The sequence below is a fragment of the Cylas formicarius genome, unplaced genomic scaffold (assembly GCF_029955315.1).
Source record: "Cylas formicarius isolate icCylForm1 unplaced genomic scaffold, icCylForm1.1 PGA_scaffold_6__28_contigs__length_40554024, whole genome shotgun sequence".
In the NCBI taxonomy this organism is placed as follows: Eukaryota; Metazoa; Arthropoda; class Insecta; order Coleoptera; family Brentidae; genus Cylas; species Cylas formicarius.
The window spans coordinates 2,065,076-2,082,890 of NW_026844347.1; the positions used below are offsets into that span (position 1 = coordinate 2,065,076).

Below are 17,815 nucleotides of genomic sequence, written 5' to 3' on the forward strand. Positions count from 1 at the left end.
CAGAGCGTCGTCTCTCGTATTGAGGTGTCCGGACTTTTCTATTTCGATGGCCTCTCGTATAATCCTAGTCCTAAAATCTGGAATATTAGCTATTTGTTTGCAAGTGCCGAAATCAATTTTATGGCCTGTCTGATGTTGGTGCTGAAACAAAGCAGATGTTGTTTGTTTGTTTCTTATGGCTAAACGATGTTCCTCGAGCCTGGCTGAAATCCTTCTGTTGGTCTGTCCCACATACGTCAGGCTGCACGATCCGCATGCTACACTGTATACTCCTTGGTTTTCCAGAGTAATTTTTTGTTTTGGGTTTCTTAGTATTGCTCCGATGGTATGGTCAGGTTTGTATGCCGTTGAGATGTCGTTTTTCCGTAATATTCGGCCGATACGTGAGAATATCATACACCTTTACGGGAAGGAGATCTTTACAGCCACCAAGTGTTATGAAAAACTAAGACAAAGGAGGGTTATTTCGCTGTGCAACTTGAATTTTCTTAAAAGCTGCCGCAACCAGAACTTGCTGCCAACATTTACAAGGTTGTCTTATCACACACGCACCAGAAAGACACAAGCTATCCTGGACAAAGCTAGCAAGGCCCTACTCCAAGACCAGATCAGGCGGACCCGGTACGAAATTAGTGAGACTGAGCTACAACTTTTCAGACTCCACCTGAAACTGAGCAACAAGATCCATCAGTTGCTGTGGGACCGCATAGAATTATTAACATCATGGCGCACTGAGAAAGACAAGGACATCACGTCAAAAAAACTGTGGAAGAAATTAGAAATCCTTCAGTCAAATTCCAAAAAATCAGGACAAGTGCCAAATACAAACCGAAGCAGTACAGTTCATAATATTTCAGCATACCATCTTTCCGATACAGAAGTCAGCGTACTGAATAAAGGATTTAACTACGCAATAGCTCCAAAAAGAGTACCCGTCGAAGAGATCGTTTCCAACGTCGAAGCAAGTCTTTCCACCATAGACGAACAAGATGCGGAGTTAATTAGGCAAGATGTCGCCAGAGTCTTAAGACAGTCAAAACCACCGCAACCAAACTTAAGCAGAGAAGAAATGCAAGCCTTAAGGAATCTAAACAAAAACGAAAACATTCTAATAATGCCAGCAGACAAAGGAAATGCCACTGTCGTCATGAATACGTCGGATTATAATGCAAAATTGGAGGATATTTTGAACGACCCAATATACAAACTAGTCACCAGAGATCCCACGACATATTTGGAAAAAACAACTAAGTCCAAAATTCTCGATTCATCAATAAACGAGGATACAAAGAAGAAACTTATTCCGAGGGAAAAATCGAGTCGTTGCCCAAAATTCTACGGGCTCCCAAAGATCCATAAGGACGGGGTTCCCCTGCGTCCAATCGTAAGCGCCTTTAACTCACCATTATGCAAGCTGGAAAAACATCTGGCCAGTGCACTTCAGCCTATAGTGGAAAAGGCAGATTCCTATGTTAAAAACTCAGAACATTTCACTCAGATTTTAGGTTCTCTCAGGATGGACAAGGACGACATTATGGCAAGTTTCGATGTCAAATCCCTCTACCCGAGTATTCCAGTAGAAGAGGCACTCTTGCTTATAGAAGAAAACGAAGATCTTCCGCCATACATAATGGATCTGTCAAGACATTGCCTGAAAAACGCTTACTTTATGCACAACGGGAAAATTTACCGACAAATAGATGGAGCAGCAATGGGATCATCTCTCTCACCTGTGATTGCCAACCTCTTCATGATTTACTTCGAAAAGAAAGCAATAGAGAAGGCAAATCTGAAGCCAAAACTATGGACAAGATACGTTGATGACGTATTTGTTGTATGGCCTTTTGGCAAGGAGGAGCTTTTGAAATTCCTAGATCATCTGAATTCCATTCACCCAAGGATTCAATTTACAATAGAACTTGAAGAGGATAACAGTCTGCCCTTTTTAGATGTGCTCATCACAAGGACCGAAGATGGACACTTGGAACACACTGTCTATAGAAAACCAACACACACTAATAGATATCTGAACGCTAAATCTCATCACCACCCATCACAGATACAGGCAGTGGCAAATACATTAATTGCTCGGTCCTTCAGGCTCACAAACGAGAGGAACAGAGATAAAGAACTGAAGAAAATTAGTACCTGTCTTCGACAAAACGGATACCAAAGGCGCACCATCAGCAAGGCAATCAGTAAACAACAACAGCCGCAGCAGAGAGTGCAGGACGAGACCCAACGAAGATCGATCGCTGTCCTGCCATACATCAAGGGGGTTACTGACAAAATCGGCCGAATATTACGGAAACACGACATATCAACGGCATACAAACCTGACCATACCATCGGAGCAATACTAAGAAACCCAAAACAAAAAATTACTCTGGAAAACCAAGGAGTATACAGTGTAGCATGCGGATCGTGCAGCCTGACGTATGTGGGACAGACCAACAGAAGGATTTCAGCCAGGCTCGAGGAACATCGTTTAGCCATAAGAAACAAACAAACAACATCTGCTTTGTTTCAGCACCAACATCAGACAGGCCATAAAATTGATTTCGGCACTTGCAAACAAATAGCTAATATTCCAGATTTTAGGACTAGGATTATACGAGAGGCCATCGAAATAGAAAAGTCCGGACACCTCAATACGAGAGACGACGCTCTGCATTTATCCAACACGTGGAGAACGATAATCAAACAGCAGAGCGATGCGCAGCAGCCAACGGGAACATCGCAACTACGATCGGGCGAAATTAACAACGCGACAATTCAGGGGGCGGAGCCACCTCCCCCCACGCATAAGCAGCACCGTTACCATCTCCGGCGCAGAGTATAAATACCGCACGCACCGCCGATAACCTCCCAGTGTTCGAAGTGTTTTCGGAACGCGAGCATTGAAGATGCCAAGTGAGATTTTGGCGAAACGTCTGCAGGATTCCAGTCGGATGCAGGATTCCAGTCGGAGTTCAACGAGCGAACGGATGATATCCCGGAATATAGTGTCATCTCATATATATATATATATATATATATATATATATATATATATATATATATATATATATATATATATATATATATATATATATATATATATATGTATATATATATATATATACACATACATGAGTTTGATTTGACACAAGCAGAGTGCATAAACGAATCACTGAATAAGATTATCAAAGGGTTGCATACATTTACTTTTTCTAGGATCATTAGTTTTTTGGTGCAAAGATTGTAAAGCAGCAAGAATATATTTTCTGCGTGACGTGTCCGTTAAAAAAATATTAAGTCTACTGACTCCCAAATCAGTGACTGAACTACCCGAAATGGTGGCTAAAATGGCTCGTGGCTGGGTAACTGGGCTTGATCCGTGTATAATTGGCTATTTTAGAGTAGTGAGTAGAAAGATAGTTATATAACTCGAAGACACGTCATCGTGGACGGTAACATAACAAATATTATCTAATAGTTTAAACATGTCAAATTTCGCACATGATTATTATTGATTATTAATATATTCAGCTTTATTTAATCTGACTTCACATTTTTCGGTCTTTCGTTAGGACGTTCTCACTACAAAACTAAATGTAAACATGTTTGTTGGTATTATGTTTTATTTTGTATTATGCTTCCAAAAGATATAAAAAATATTGAAATCTAATAAGTTTGTTTGTTGTTTGTTGAAAATACAGATATTTCAGCAGAAAAATGAAATGTACTTTTTTTTATTACATTTGTAGAATTCTATTATCTGCTCTTACAAAAGTATTAAAATGTTTACTTTAGATATATAAACTCATTTTTGGGGTAATCGAATATGGAAATAATAAATTATGGTTTTACATTTTCTAGAACAATCTTAAGTCAGTTTTGTTTGCTTAAGCAGGAGGCGCAAATAGTTTAACAATAAAATTAAGCAAGCAAATATTGCCGGAATCAATAATTCACACTGGACAAACACGTTTTAGCCAGACCAACTATCGACCGCGAAACGTCCAGTTTGGTCTAGAAAGTTCGAGCTGAGAGTAATAAAACTAATAATTTATTCAACTTTCCACGAATTTCATAGACCCTAAAAGGGTTTACTACAAATTTAGTGCTTCAAAAAATGTATGCAAACTTCTATTAGTATATATATTGAATTGCGTTTTACTTATTATTTAAAAAATATAAAATTTCGAATTGCCAAATATTAACAAATACTCGACTGTGAAATACTTGATAACAATTTTTCTTAATTATTTGACGAGGTGATTTATATTCAGTGTCCAGTATACCATATAACATTAAAAATATGTTTGTAGCGGGCATAATATTTTTTGTTTGATTTTGAAACGTTCTTCAACATGGAAATGGAAATTTTCAGCTGACACCGGGTGATTCAACGGTGAATGACAGATTACACGTTTATGGCGATCCATCCATTTAAAAATTTTCACCTATGAAACGTTGCCGCTTCTCAGTAGTAGTAGTAAAGATATTTTAAATAAGTATATTATTGGATTTTTCATGCCTTCAACAATTTTGTTTAGCGCTTAACGCGAAATTACTATACTTACTATATTTGAAGAGAGCTAGCTGATTATTTTGTTCTAATTTTCGAAGGTTTCATGTAATAATCTTACGCAGACAAGTTCGCTCTGTAAAACGCAGGGGCGCTCAATTAATGTGCTATCATAAGAGATTGAATAACCGGTGCGATCAAATTTTTAGCAAATTCCTATGTACCTTTTATTTCAGTAAACATTTGGTTATAATACAAAGCGTTAAAGAAGGAACTGTAACTTAATATGGGGAAAATAAAATATAACTAATTAAAAAAAATTGGTTATTTTTTAATAAAATCTTTAGCGAAATTGAACAATTCTTATATCAAATTTTTTCGTACTTGGTTTGCTTTTTTAGTTATTTGGTTGTTTACTTGCTAATTTACAGCAACTTCAGTAAATATATTAAAATATACTAATGCGTTTTGTTCGGGTTCGGTTATGAGCGCAAGAGGATAACAAAAACTGAATATGCTTATTAATACATTTCTGTATTTTCCCAGCGGATACTAGTTCCTAAAACTGGTTTCTTATACTCCTCACCAGAGAGTCAAACGACTAGTTTTCTCATGTATTTTATTGTTGAGTAAAAAGATGGAAAAAATGTTGAATGAAGTATGTCCCCTTATTCAAATTACGTAAGATATGTTAATCTATTGCCAAAGTTAAACTTCTGGTCAAACTTATGCCGATGAGAACATAAAAAAATATATTGAAATGAAAATTTTGCGTTTGGTCACCTCAAATAAAATGATCGTGTTAAGGCCGATACTGCAATATATAGCTGGTAATATTAACCCCTGTGACGGTTTGCAACTTATAGTAAGCGTGTAGTCAATATTTTTATCAAACCTAAACCGGCTTAAAATTCAAGATGGCCGAATTGAAATTTGCAATTATTTTTCAACCATACGCAGCGAACTTAATTGAGAATGCCGGTAATTTTTTAATTCACAGTGGCACCAAAATATTACCCATATGTTTCTTGCTTTTGTTTAACCTTTTATTTGATTGTTGAAAATGGTATCAAGGCGGCTGGCGACATAAAACCAATGGCTTAAAACATATTGGGTAATTATTTTAGAAGTCATTGGATAAGTAAATCATTTTCACTTATATATTTGTTGTATGGAGCTTTTTTTTACTTTTTATGATATTTTCTCTATAAGTTTATGGAAATCGCGCTATTTTTACACACCAAGTGTTTATTTTCTTCCGAGTAAACAAAGATAGGTTGTCTCTTATTGTGGGCAAATTTGACAAAGCTTTTTTGAGATGCAAAGTTCATTCAGATGATTACTCAATTGATATACATGATTGGGATTCCAACTAAAACCTAAGTATTTTTTGCATCAGTCTAAAGAAATCTGAGAAATATTAAAAATAAAGTTGCGATCAAGTATAATAAAGACCTCAATATTTTGTAGAAAGCTCCAAAAAAAAAAAACAAAACATTCAATCTAAAAATTGCCTTAGGTCATTTAAAGACGCATAAAATAAAAAAAGGAAATGTTTTTGATAATTTCACTTGTGGCTTTGGTTATATAGCTTTCAATTTAAGCCCTATTGCAATTTTCATCAAATCGAGATTATTTGACATATACATGTTGAATGTACGATTACCAGAGAAAACACTTCCCACAGCAAAAACCTCAATAATAAATTTTACTTGAAAATATGTAAATATTCATATAGGCACATAGAAATTAAAGTTGAAAACTTTGTAAATATGCTGCCGGACACTCAGCAACGTGTAAGAAAAAATTGTGCACTGTGTGTCCTCGAAATCAATTTGCACATGATATTTGGTATACGCAGGTTTTTCGTTTAAGTTGTATAATTATTATATAACTGATAATATGCAAGGTGGTAAAGCAGCTAATGCACTTTATGATACAATTCAACCAGTTGTTGAAATTAAAAAAAATAATAATTTAATTAAAAATACTGTTTGAAAACCTTTGCAAAAGAAACATAAGTGATTAAATAAGCATGAACACTCTTAAAATTAAAGGAAAAAAACTCACTGCATTTAAAATAGTGGTGAATCCGCTAAGGTACTTTTTTTGTACGTAGCAATTTTTTTTATTTGTTCTTTTTCGTCGCAGGCTGGTATGATTTGGTTTATGGTGGGTTATAAAGTGACACTTTCCGCATTATTGCATCATTATGCATCATCGAGCAACAGGTGTTACTGTAAATCAAAATAAGATTCGTTTAATAAATATGGCGGTCGCTGTTAGTGGGCTGTTGAAAGTGAAATTCGATTTTCGAAATTACTCTCATTTCCATCATTTTATTAAGATTAAAATTTTAGGTTTTACTTTAGACACCTACATTTATTGTAGCACGGGAACGTATCCGCACTGTATTTCTTGAGGTTTCTTTTTTGTTTGATATCTTTATTTTTTATTACTGTTACATTTTGTAGGCTTTTAACGCCGCCTACTTTTCTGTACTAATAATATGGTTATTTCGTAAATTAAACATTACAAGACTTGCTTAGACATCTAGTGCAGCGTGTGGTAAGTTTTTGACTGTATATGGACAGATGTACTGAACCAAAGTTGCATAGAATATATAGTTAAGAAAAAAGTACGGTCCATACCTTTTTGAGAGGGATTAATTCCCATCCAAAAATCGAAAATTCTGTACCCTTTTGGGGATGTAAAGAATTTATTGTCGAAGTATACAAGAGAGATCTAATGGACATCCAATATAAGAGATGGTGTTACGGCTGCGACCGTAATTTAAATTTAATTGCACTTAAGAAATCAATGGAAACGTTGGCAACGGACATAATTCGATTTAGATTTTGAAAATCTCATGTTCCCAAATTTGAATCCGCACTCGAATAGAAAACGTAAGTTCCCTGCCTGGAAGCTGCCGTCTGCACCGACCGTCTGACTGTGCTGCACGTCGCGTCTCGGAGACGCCTGAGGCGTGTGTCTTAATGACACTTTTTCCAACGCACTCTCTTCGAAATGTCTACTCCTTTCCTCAGCGAGTTTCTTTTCTAGTTCCTCGACGTCCACACAGACGCCTTCTCCGTGGGTGCCGGCCGCCCTGTTATCCCCAGTCCACACCTTCTCGTAGAAGCTGACGGTTTCCCTAAGCTTTTTATGCGAAGGACTCTGGGGCGATTCCGGAGGCCTTTTAGGCCCCTCGCCCGGGTCCTTTCCGGACGCACTCATGCCGTCACGGTGCCGAACTCCGGTTTAAGGTACGGCGCCTCATCTGTCAAGACACGTTTATTGCGCTTTTGTTATCGTAATATAATCGTTCCCGCGGACCGCTCGATACTGGAACTCGACGACGTGCAGCTGGTGGAGGAAAGGACAAGTCGATCGCATGGAGGGAGCCGGATAACACGGATTCGCGTTACTCCAGCGCCGTCGCGCCGCGCTACTCTTGCGATTTGTAGTCCGGGTAGTGAAAGATTCGGAGACGCCTTCTTAAAAACTAATCAACGGAAATATGAAGAATTTTGAGATAATAAATAAATGAAAGAATTTTGATTTAACACCCATAATGTTGTCAGTTGCCATATAAAAAATATTATCAATAGCCATGCCGATACGCTTAAATAATTATACGCAGACGGATAATTCAATTTGATTATTATTTAAGGAGAATGTCACAAAGTTATCGAGAAAAACAGAAACCTTCAACATATGCACTGCATATGCAATTAGTAAGATTATAGAAAGTCTCAAAAACTCTGAATCTTTTAAAGTGAAATGGCAGGGAAACAAAGTTGTTGATAATGAAAATATTGAAATACCCTTTTTGGCCTTTTTTTGCTATATATCGGAAAATCTTGGACAAGTGACGTTGGAGTTCGAATCATTCAAAAAAAGAATTAAAATAATCTTCGTGTAAGCCTGCCTGCATGGTTATTGACAATATTTTTGATATGACAATTGACAACAACGTACAAATTACAGATTATAATTAGACTTTAAGAATAGACCAAGTAAAAATAAAACACAAAAGGCAATATCCCGAAAAATATAAATATTCGGAATATACCAATACTAATTAAAAATAGTCCTTTAATTCTAAATAAGATAGGATTATAAAAATGGGTGGTTTCCAGTTAAAAAAAAAGATTTGGTATACACACTCGCTTCCGGTATATCGGGTTGTGCCGCCATATTGGAAATATTTTAACAGGATTGCTCCCACCAATACTAATTTAATTCCAAATTTTCAAATTTGTACTACTGTATAATTCAATTTCATAGATATTTTGAGTTACATACAGTGACGTAAACGTCCTGGGATTTTTTATACACCTTGTAATATTTTCAAGAATTTGCTAAAAAAATATTTTTACTTATGTAACTTAAAATACCAAAATAACTCTAAAATATATTTCCGGTACTTTAGTCACGAATTTTTTTAAACCATGGTACTGTGACATTCACGGTCACGTCACACATCACTTACTAAATATAATCGGGCTGCGTTGTAAAAATGTACTCAAAAGCTAATGGTCGTAGGAAAAGTATAGTATGCAACACGTTGATAAACTTCTTTAATTCTCGTTCATTAAGTACTCGCGTTTTTCAAAGTTATTGAATAAAATACCAGTTTTGTCTTTAAGGTCCAAAATTTTGACAGTGTGATCTTTGAAAAACTTACCGAAAAAAAGTTAACCAAAAAAAATAAGTATTACGTATCTAAATATATCAGGGATGATTAGGGCACAGGACTTGAAAATATCTTCAAAATAGGCCTATTTATATGCCAAACGTACTATATACCTATAAGGTATTGTCGGGACTTGGGGTCACCTAGAATTCTAGTATAGCGTTAACTTATCGATATGTATCTAGCACATGATCCAAATTCGAAATTATATCTTCAGGAGGCTGTTGAAAGTAGGAACCGAAGATCTCCTACAAAAATATATTTGATCTATCCGCTCTTCTTTTTTTTAACAAAGATCTCAAATGAAATTTTTTTCTGACAGTTTCTGAGTAGACATACTCGTAATAATATAATCCGAAAATCTCTTAACATATACCTTTTTCGATTTCTGGTTCAGGAAAATTTTTAATTGCGTCTTTCAATTTTTAAGAGACCGTGACACGAAGGCCTTACTAGAACCCAACCGAAATTCTATATCGAATGAGAATATGAAATATTTTTCTTATCGAAATATTACTAAAAGTGTACGGTTATTTATTTATTCCATATATAATATGTGAAGACAAGTGTAAATTTCGTTCCTCTGTGTGAATGTTTTCAGACAATTCAAATCTTGTCTTATTGCAGGCAAAGACTACTCGCATATGTGGATTTTATTGATTGGTTACTGCCAATTAACGCAGTAATGTGTTGATTCATTCGCCGAAAAAATATAAAGAAGGCTATTCTTTTTTCATATCGCCTGTAGGATTTAAGAAATTATTTAGATCGTAAGTATTGTAGGTATTAAGAGGGTCTTATCAAAGCGGTAAGTAAATAGCACACAACTAAATGACGCTACAATGCTATAAAAGAACAGACGACCAGTTTTAAGAAGAAAACAGGTAAAATATAGATTCAAATACGACAACAGTGTTTGGTTAACAGTTTAAAATATGGGATTAAATATGCAACAAGTGTGGTAAACGGCATTTGAGTCACGAGTCACGAGTCAAGTTTACCGAACGTGTTGCATACTATACTTTTTCTATGACCGTTAGTTTTTAAGTACACTTTTGAAAAACAACATTAATACACTCACTGATATGACCGTCAGAATTTAAAAAACGTCAATATTCTATATATTATCTTCGAAAACAACCAAACTCGTGCGGTAAAATGTCCGAAGTTTTTATTAAGCACTAGTTCTTCTGCGTTCCGCTGCGCTCAGCTATTGCCAAATAATCTCGTGACTCAAATGCCATTTACCACACTTGTTTCCGAAACAATAAAAATTTAGGTTAGGTTTGGTGTAATTGCAGAATTTTTTTTTTAATTATTTTTAAAAGGACTTTTATTACGCAGGGTCGTTAGTTTCAATGGACGAATGAATGAATGAAAAAGAATCTGTAAATTTACGGGCTCAAATGCCAAAACCTGACGCGGAAACATACATTTGTGCTAGATTGTCATTAAATATTATCAAATAGTAAAAAAAATAGTGTAAATTCTTTATTTACAAGACGTGGTATTTTTTCCATCCTACATATAGCTTGATATTGAAAGACTAAGCACTATTTTTCTAAATTTAGATCATGCATCGTACCGAACAATTCTAAACTAAAAACAAAAGTATCACATATTCAAAAATAAATTTTGGTCCATTCTCAATATTTACTTCGTTAATATGATAATTCCTTAATTAATATCATCGTGATTTTGGAAAATTGTTTTAAGAGGTTATGAAAAATCAATTTCTCAATTTCTGACAAACCGGAAGTTAAAATATTTTATAAGAAAATAAAACGCGACTTCTTGTAATGGACAACATCCATCTACGTTGCTGGCGGTGCTCGTTTGTACCTATTTTAACATCATTTTTAAAGTCGCCTGTCCCTGGTAGGAATGAAGTCAATGTACTCGCTGCAAAATCCTATACACCTACATATATCCATCGATTTTTACTTGCATATTATGTGATTTATTCACGACTGCATCACAAATCCCATTTTAAAGCGTGACACCATAATAAGAAAGCTATGAACCGGTTTCTTCGGTTCGTATGTAGAAACAAAAAGGCAGCAGATAAGTTAAACGAGTCAACAGTGCGCGAATAGAACACGCAGAATTTTACAGCCTTTACAGCTGTCGCTGATGGTTTCGTTATCAAAAAATACATAAGTATCAAAAACATCCAATATTTTCAGTGTCTTTCAATGTCAATTTTGCAAACGTTCTTCAAGTTTATGTTAACTTGGGAAATAATCAAAAATAAGTAATAAATAATAATATAAGTATAAATAAAATAATAAAGTAATTAATAACGTCTTAGTTATTACATATACATATAATATGAGAATATAATGAATTTTAACTAACTTTTGATTTTTTCACGTTTTTCCAAACTAACTTGTTGTTAGTAACATCCTAATTTATAGAGAAATCGGAATTAAATTACTTAAATTGACTAGAATGAATACTTTAATGAGGTGTTCTTTCAAATCATCTTAAACACTCAATTTAAAGTTGAAGTATATATGGTTTTAATGTTTTAAAATCAAATAAAGTTTAGTTCAATTGATTACAATAAAAAGAGGTAACTGATTTCAAAAATACTTCAAAAGTTCTAAAACCATATCAACTTTGCATCAATTTTGACGATGTCTATAGGTGCATTTCAAGATTTTCTTTGAAAAGGGAAGGAAAACTTTCTGATCACTCATTAATAAAAAATGTTCTAATATGATGCGCACTTTAATGGTGACACAGTGTGTTCCATTTCCTGAGTCAGTAAAGAATATTGTAGTTGTCGCAGATTACTTGAAAGTAACTGACAATTCCCAAAGGTGCCTAAAGGTTTTGGTGCAAAATTATCAATACTTATGGATAAAAAGATCTTAAACAATTTTCGTGATTTATTCTTGGCATATATGTGATTATGATATGATATGATATGATATGATATGATAGAATTCTTTTACATTACCTACCGCACAATTTTGAATGGAAATTTAAAAATTACGATTTTTCTTGTTGTCTATTAAAATAAATCTATATGTAGAGATATATATTTTTGTACAGCCTGTAATAAAAGCAATTAATTTTTGAAGTATAGGATATTTCATTCAAAGCTAAAAAAACATTCTGAAATTACGTTTTTAACAAGAGACAACCGAGATATAAAGCAAATCTGAAAATTCAATTTAAATATCGCCCTATAGCTAAGAAACTAAAAGGGATAACATAATGATAACATAATAATCTTTGGTTGCGCAAAAAAGGTATATCGAAAATTCTCGAAAATCGCAATCTAATATAGGTTTTTAAAACAACGTTTGGGTTTGTCAAATGCGGCGGTGAAATTAAATAAGTCACTCGCGAAACGTTTAAACTTAATTGAAGATTTGTTTCGTCGAAAACAACAACCAAAGTCGCTAAGAGCTAAAACTGTATACACAGTATTATTCATTATTCATACACTACTGACAATTTATACAGGGTAATCCAATTTGAGGTTATATTGTTGCTACTTAAAATCAAACACAATGAGCATTTTTTCAAAATTGTGCAATTGTAATGCAAAATTATATTTGATCCTTACCTTAAATCCGATACTAATAAATTGACTCTGTTGTCATTTTTGACCACTGACCACTGATTAAGCGATGAAAGATTTGCTCAATTTTCAGTCGTTTTATACTAGAGATTACCATGTGGACATTTAGATTAAGATTAGGATTGTGATCCCAATGATCTTCCATTTCTACTTTCTCTACAGCTAGCTTGAGCCTTGTCTTGTTTGGTCTCTATGGTAAGCCTCCGCAGCTTCGATAGTGGCTTCTTGGTGTAGCTCGTTACCTCAGATTTGGTTACACCCATATAGGAGTTCCAGAGGCTCTGCCTATGCCAATAATACACGAATTTATGAAGCTATGAAAACATTTTAAGAAGGTCCATTTAACATGTGCATGCGCGAGATTTAAAAATCTCGTTTTTTGGCAATGACTTTCAGGCATTTAACAACCAACATGACCGCTGACAGATCGTCAATAAGTTTGTATATGTCCTTCTAGGGCTGTATTTTCTAAAAATATATATAAATCTTAATGCCGCCTGTGGGGCATGGGTTTTTATCGTAGTAGGGCCCCTAGTAAAGTTTAAAAAAGAGGCACAGTCCATCTTTAACAATCGTGAACAAAATAGGATACACTAATAAGTGTGAGAAGAAGTAAGAATTTCTTTTTTTGTTATTTTGCTATCGCTGTCGCCATAAAAAACGAGTTATTGTTTCTCAATCTGTTGGGTTAAATAGATTAGGGTGGCTAACATACTGATGTTATCCATATCTGGATTTAGCCCTTTTCTGTGTATGTATATATATACATTCATTTTTTAAAAGAAAATGGTTATTTGTAGAAAGTATTTTATTATTATTATTATATTATCTAATAGCTATATGGTTAGGCCCAACATGTGGCGCTGTTTCCTTCCTTCCTTGGAACAATCTGCATCTGCTGTTTTGTTTCCCTCTTATTAGGTTTAGATGTCTCTTGAGCCGACAGTGACCCGACACTAGATCTGTATCAAACTCTTGACTGGAACCTTCGGCACTGCACTAACACACAATAACGAAGATGCCAACTTGGTTGGCGAAACGCGCGTCAAGTACGTAAAATTAAGTTTCGGTTTGTGGTAAAACGCGTTATTGTGTACTAGATCTGTAGATTCTTGTATGTTCTTGGCCTGAGATGGTTATGGATAACGTAAGGGAATAGAAGAAATTGTCGACTGCTTAACCACCAAACATATTGAATTTCAAGATGATTTGATAAAGAAGGAAATATTACATGTAACAAATTTACACAAATATCATTTATATACACCTTGTCGATATAGCAGAAAAAACATAGTGTAACTGTGCTGCCAGGCTTATATGAACGCAAGTGAAATAATATTTGACACATCACGACATTCAATATGAAAGATCTCAAGCTACTGTTTGATCAAACCATTGTGTTAGTGACACTATAGAAAGAACAGGTGAAAATGTGTGATCCTGAATACTTGATTGATTTGATCGTCGATCCGTTAATTATACCGTCAAGGCGAGATGACCGTTCGTCAGATGAATGTTTGATTTTTTACATAATGTCTAATGTATATTCCATTAAAATAAATTCTTTAATTTTTAAGAGTATTCTAACGGGACGCCTTTGGCACACCATTTCCAGTGTTGGTGAATGGATAGCAATAAGCAATATCAATAAATTGACACAAGCTCTGGTCGTATTACTTGTACTCGGTATATATATTTGTATAATTTGTAATAACAAATATTCGTTGGGTCGCTCTGTAATCCCTTTGCTCACCTAATGACAATTTATTGCAGCACATGCATCTTTCCGAAATAGGCTATAATTTAATTAAAGAAACTTTCGAAACAGTTGTTGATTAATTATTTTTAAAAAATGTGCAAGCAATTTGTCTATTTACCGAATTTGGTCATGTACGAAAATTTATTTCCATATTGTCCGGACTAAAATGAATCCATAAATCTTAAAATCCATACACTCACCCCAAATCGAGAATAAATTAGGAGGCATGACGCAATTGCCGTCCAGAGCTACGCAGTTCTATAATAGCATTTTTCGTATGCATTGGACATGGATTATACCAAATTTGATTATTAGATTTATTGCTAAAAATAGAATATTCGAAATATTAATCTTTTCTTCTGTAACAATCGAAATTAGAGTTGGAATTGTTCGTTAGATTTCTGCATCTACATTCATAACACTGTACCAGGTGTATCAGTAAGGAAAACGCAAGATGGTATTAGGAAAAGGAATTTAAAAAAAAAGCCGAAAATTATTTTCATGGTGCTGAAATAACCCAAGGGGTGGTATTTGTCATGTCGAGTTTGAAAACCCGGATTCTGCTGAACGTTCTTATATTCATTGATAAATTAAATTCTTTGCTTTTCTCCGAAAGGAAAACATTTTCGGAAATAAATGATGATAACTCCAAAAAGGCTTAACTAATTTTAATAAACTTGGAGTTCATAAAAAAAGGCTTGCTTCGGCTATCAATTGAGGTATGAGTAAGACGATTTCGATTGCTTACCGTCCCACTACATGTCGTAAATATGCATATAATTGCACAAAAAATAATTTTCAGAAGAAATATATGATCTGTTAAACCATTATATAGTCAAATAGGAGCTCAATGTCATAACCGTACCTCAATATAATTATCTCAAAAAAACTAAAAACTTAAAAAATTAGGATTGTTTGAAGCAATGTACGTTTTCTTATTAATGCTTCATCATTTAACCCTTTTTCTACTGAGATCGCCCCTGAATATGGTCCTCTCGCAATTGTCATCGATTTTTTCTATCGCAAGTTTCTTTTTCTTCTTTAATTATCCATAATTTGCAGAATAAACCGCTAATATATTATTTCGGATAGCAAATAACATTTCAAATTGAAAAAAATTCGTTATTTACCTTTATTCCTATTTATTAAAATGCGTTAAGCCTTGTTTGAATATTCAATATTTATTTAAATGTTAGAACACCATCACCGCCTACCTCCCTTTCAGAAATTAAGCAAAGATCATACTAAAAAGAATTTCTCTTTTTTAAAATATTGCTGCCTCTAACTGGAGTTTTTCAAACAAAATTTTGCAAAAATCGAGTGTTATATTCTTATACAGTGTGTCTCACTTGTGAACTGTACACAATTGTAAAATCTGTTTATGGTTCGATTTTGATAATTTTTTTTGTTGAAAAATGCACTAAAACCTTATTTTGCTTACTGCTTCAGTAATGGCCAACTAGGACTATTTAACAAAAGAGAGAGAAGAGAAAAGTACTATTAGGAATTTTTTTCAAAATAAATTGGCAACGAATCCTTAGTCAATAATGTTTCCATACAGGGTGATTGAAACATCGTTGGTAAATCGTTGTAGAACCTTTGATTACGGTTTGATTTTGATAATTTTTTTTTGTTGGGTAGATCTCTCAAAAATGTTCTAAAACCTTAGGTTTTTTATTACATCAACCCAAAGTCATGACTAATTTTTGATGTCAAATATCGAGGAAGGCTATTAGGGATTTTTTAGTTATACAGTGTCAACGAATTCTTATTAAGGACTACACAAAACCTAACTATTCTAATTTTCATGAAGTGGGAATACACGGTGCTTGAAATATCGCGGGCGCCTCGCTTATGAATTACCCCTGTATAATGTTTGGATCAAGGATCAATTTTGATAATTATTTTTTGCTGGATCGTTCTTACTAAAGAGAAATGAAATGGTTTTTGCGTATAGCATTGACTAAAGTCATAGCTAACTGACACAGTTCTTTCAAGCGGAAAATCGAGAAGTACTTTAGAGATGAAAATGATAACAATTTCTTGTTCAGGACTACCTAAAAGTAGCTAGACCAATGACCAAGATTTTTAATGTTAAAAAAATAAATATTGTAAAGTTTGTAAATAAAATTTATTTTGTATGTTATTTTATGATCTTACAAATTTTAATTATACAAATTTCAAAAATAAGAATAAAAAGACTTTTTAAGGAACATTTGTTTTTTAGTATCTTTTCAAAACAACAGCATCAATAAGTCTTAGTATTCGAAAGATATAAACAAAATGAAAATATAAATTAGCGAGGGAATTAGACTGCCGAATATTCACTTCTCCATGACAAACTTGGTTTTACAAAGGAAACAGCATGCCGACGTCAATAAATTATCATATTTCTGTTATTTTCAAAAAAAGAATTATCAAAATAGAGTCATAAACAAAATTAGTGTAGTTAGGTTTTAAGTAGTCCTGAATAAGAATTTGTGGACATTTTATTCTTAAAGGAATCCCTATTAGCCCTTCTCGATATTTGACATCAAAAATTAGTCCCAGTTAGCATGACTTCAGGTTGATGTAATAAGAAACATGAAGTTTTAGTGCGTTTTTGAGAAATCTGTCTAACAAAAAAAATTATCAAAATCAAACCGTAATCAAAGATTTTACAACGATGTACAGCCTACAGCGGGGCACAAAAGATATTTCAAGCACCCGGTGTTGAAAAATTATAAAAATTTATGTAGCTGGGTTCTAATTACTTCTGAATAAGAATTCGTTGCCAACTCAGGTGGCCATGATTTTAAGTTGAAGAGCATTTTTCAGAGACCTATCCAACAAAAAAATGATCAAAATCGAGCCATAAACAAACATTTTACAAGGGTGTACAGTTCTTAAGTGGAACACACTGTAGATGAAGACTGAAAAATTATTTCATTTATTTCAAATAATAATTATTATTATTATTTTCGCTATTTGGCCTACTCCCTTAATAATTTTTTGATTAATTGTTATTATTCTTTATGAATATTGCGGTTAGGAATTACCTATAAGTTAATCCTTGTTTGTTTAATTGGATAACAAATATTTAATTTATATTAAATAACTTGTCACGTAACTGTCGTCTTCTTCTTTTCAACTTATCTTTCTCATTCAAGCCGCATTGCTACGATTCAGTGTCACTGCATCGACATGTTGGTTAGTGGGTCAATAAACAATCACGCTCAGTCGGTGTTTCATAATTGCATTTGCCGGGCG

The 17,815-nt window shown here is 33.9% G+C and overlaps 1 protein-coding gene across 12 annotated transcripts in view; it reads right to left on the reverse strand.

Moving 5' to 3' along the window:
* Positions 1-17,815, reverse strand: part of LOC132702935 (muscle-specific protein 300 kDa) — a 171,410-nt gene that overhangs the window by 112,580 nt on the left and 41,015 nt on the right. For 6 of the 12 annotated variants that reach the window (XM_060671815.1, XM_060671811.1, XM_060671813.1 and 3 more), the window contains exon 1: positions 7,433-7,865. The exons of 2 other annotated variants lie outside the window; for them this stretch is intronic. In XM_060671815.1, coding sequence (XP_060527798.1) covers positions 7,433-7,750 — 318 coding nt within the window. In that variant the 5' untranslated portion in view covers positions 7,751-7,865. Of the gene's footprint in view, positions 1-7,432; positions 7,872-17,815 lie in introns of those variants that run through there. 4 more of the 12 variants (XM_060671821.1, XM_060671819.1, XM_060671818.1 and 1 more) reach the window with 2 other exon arrangements.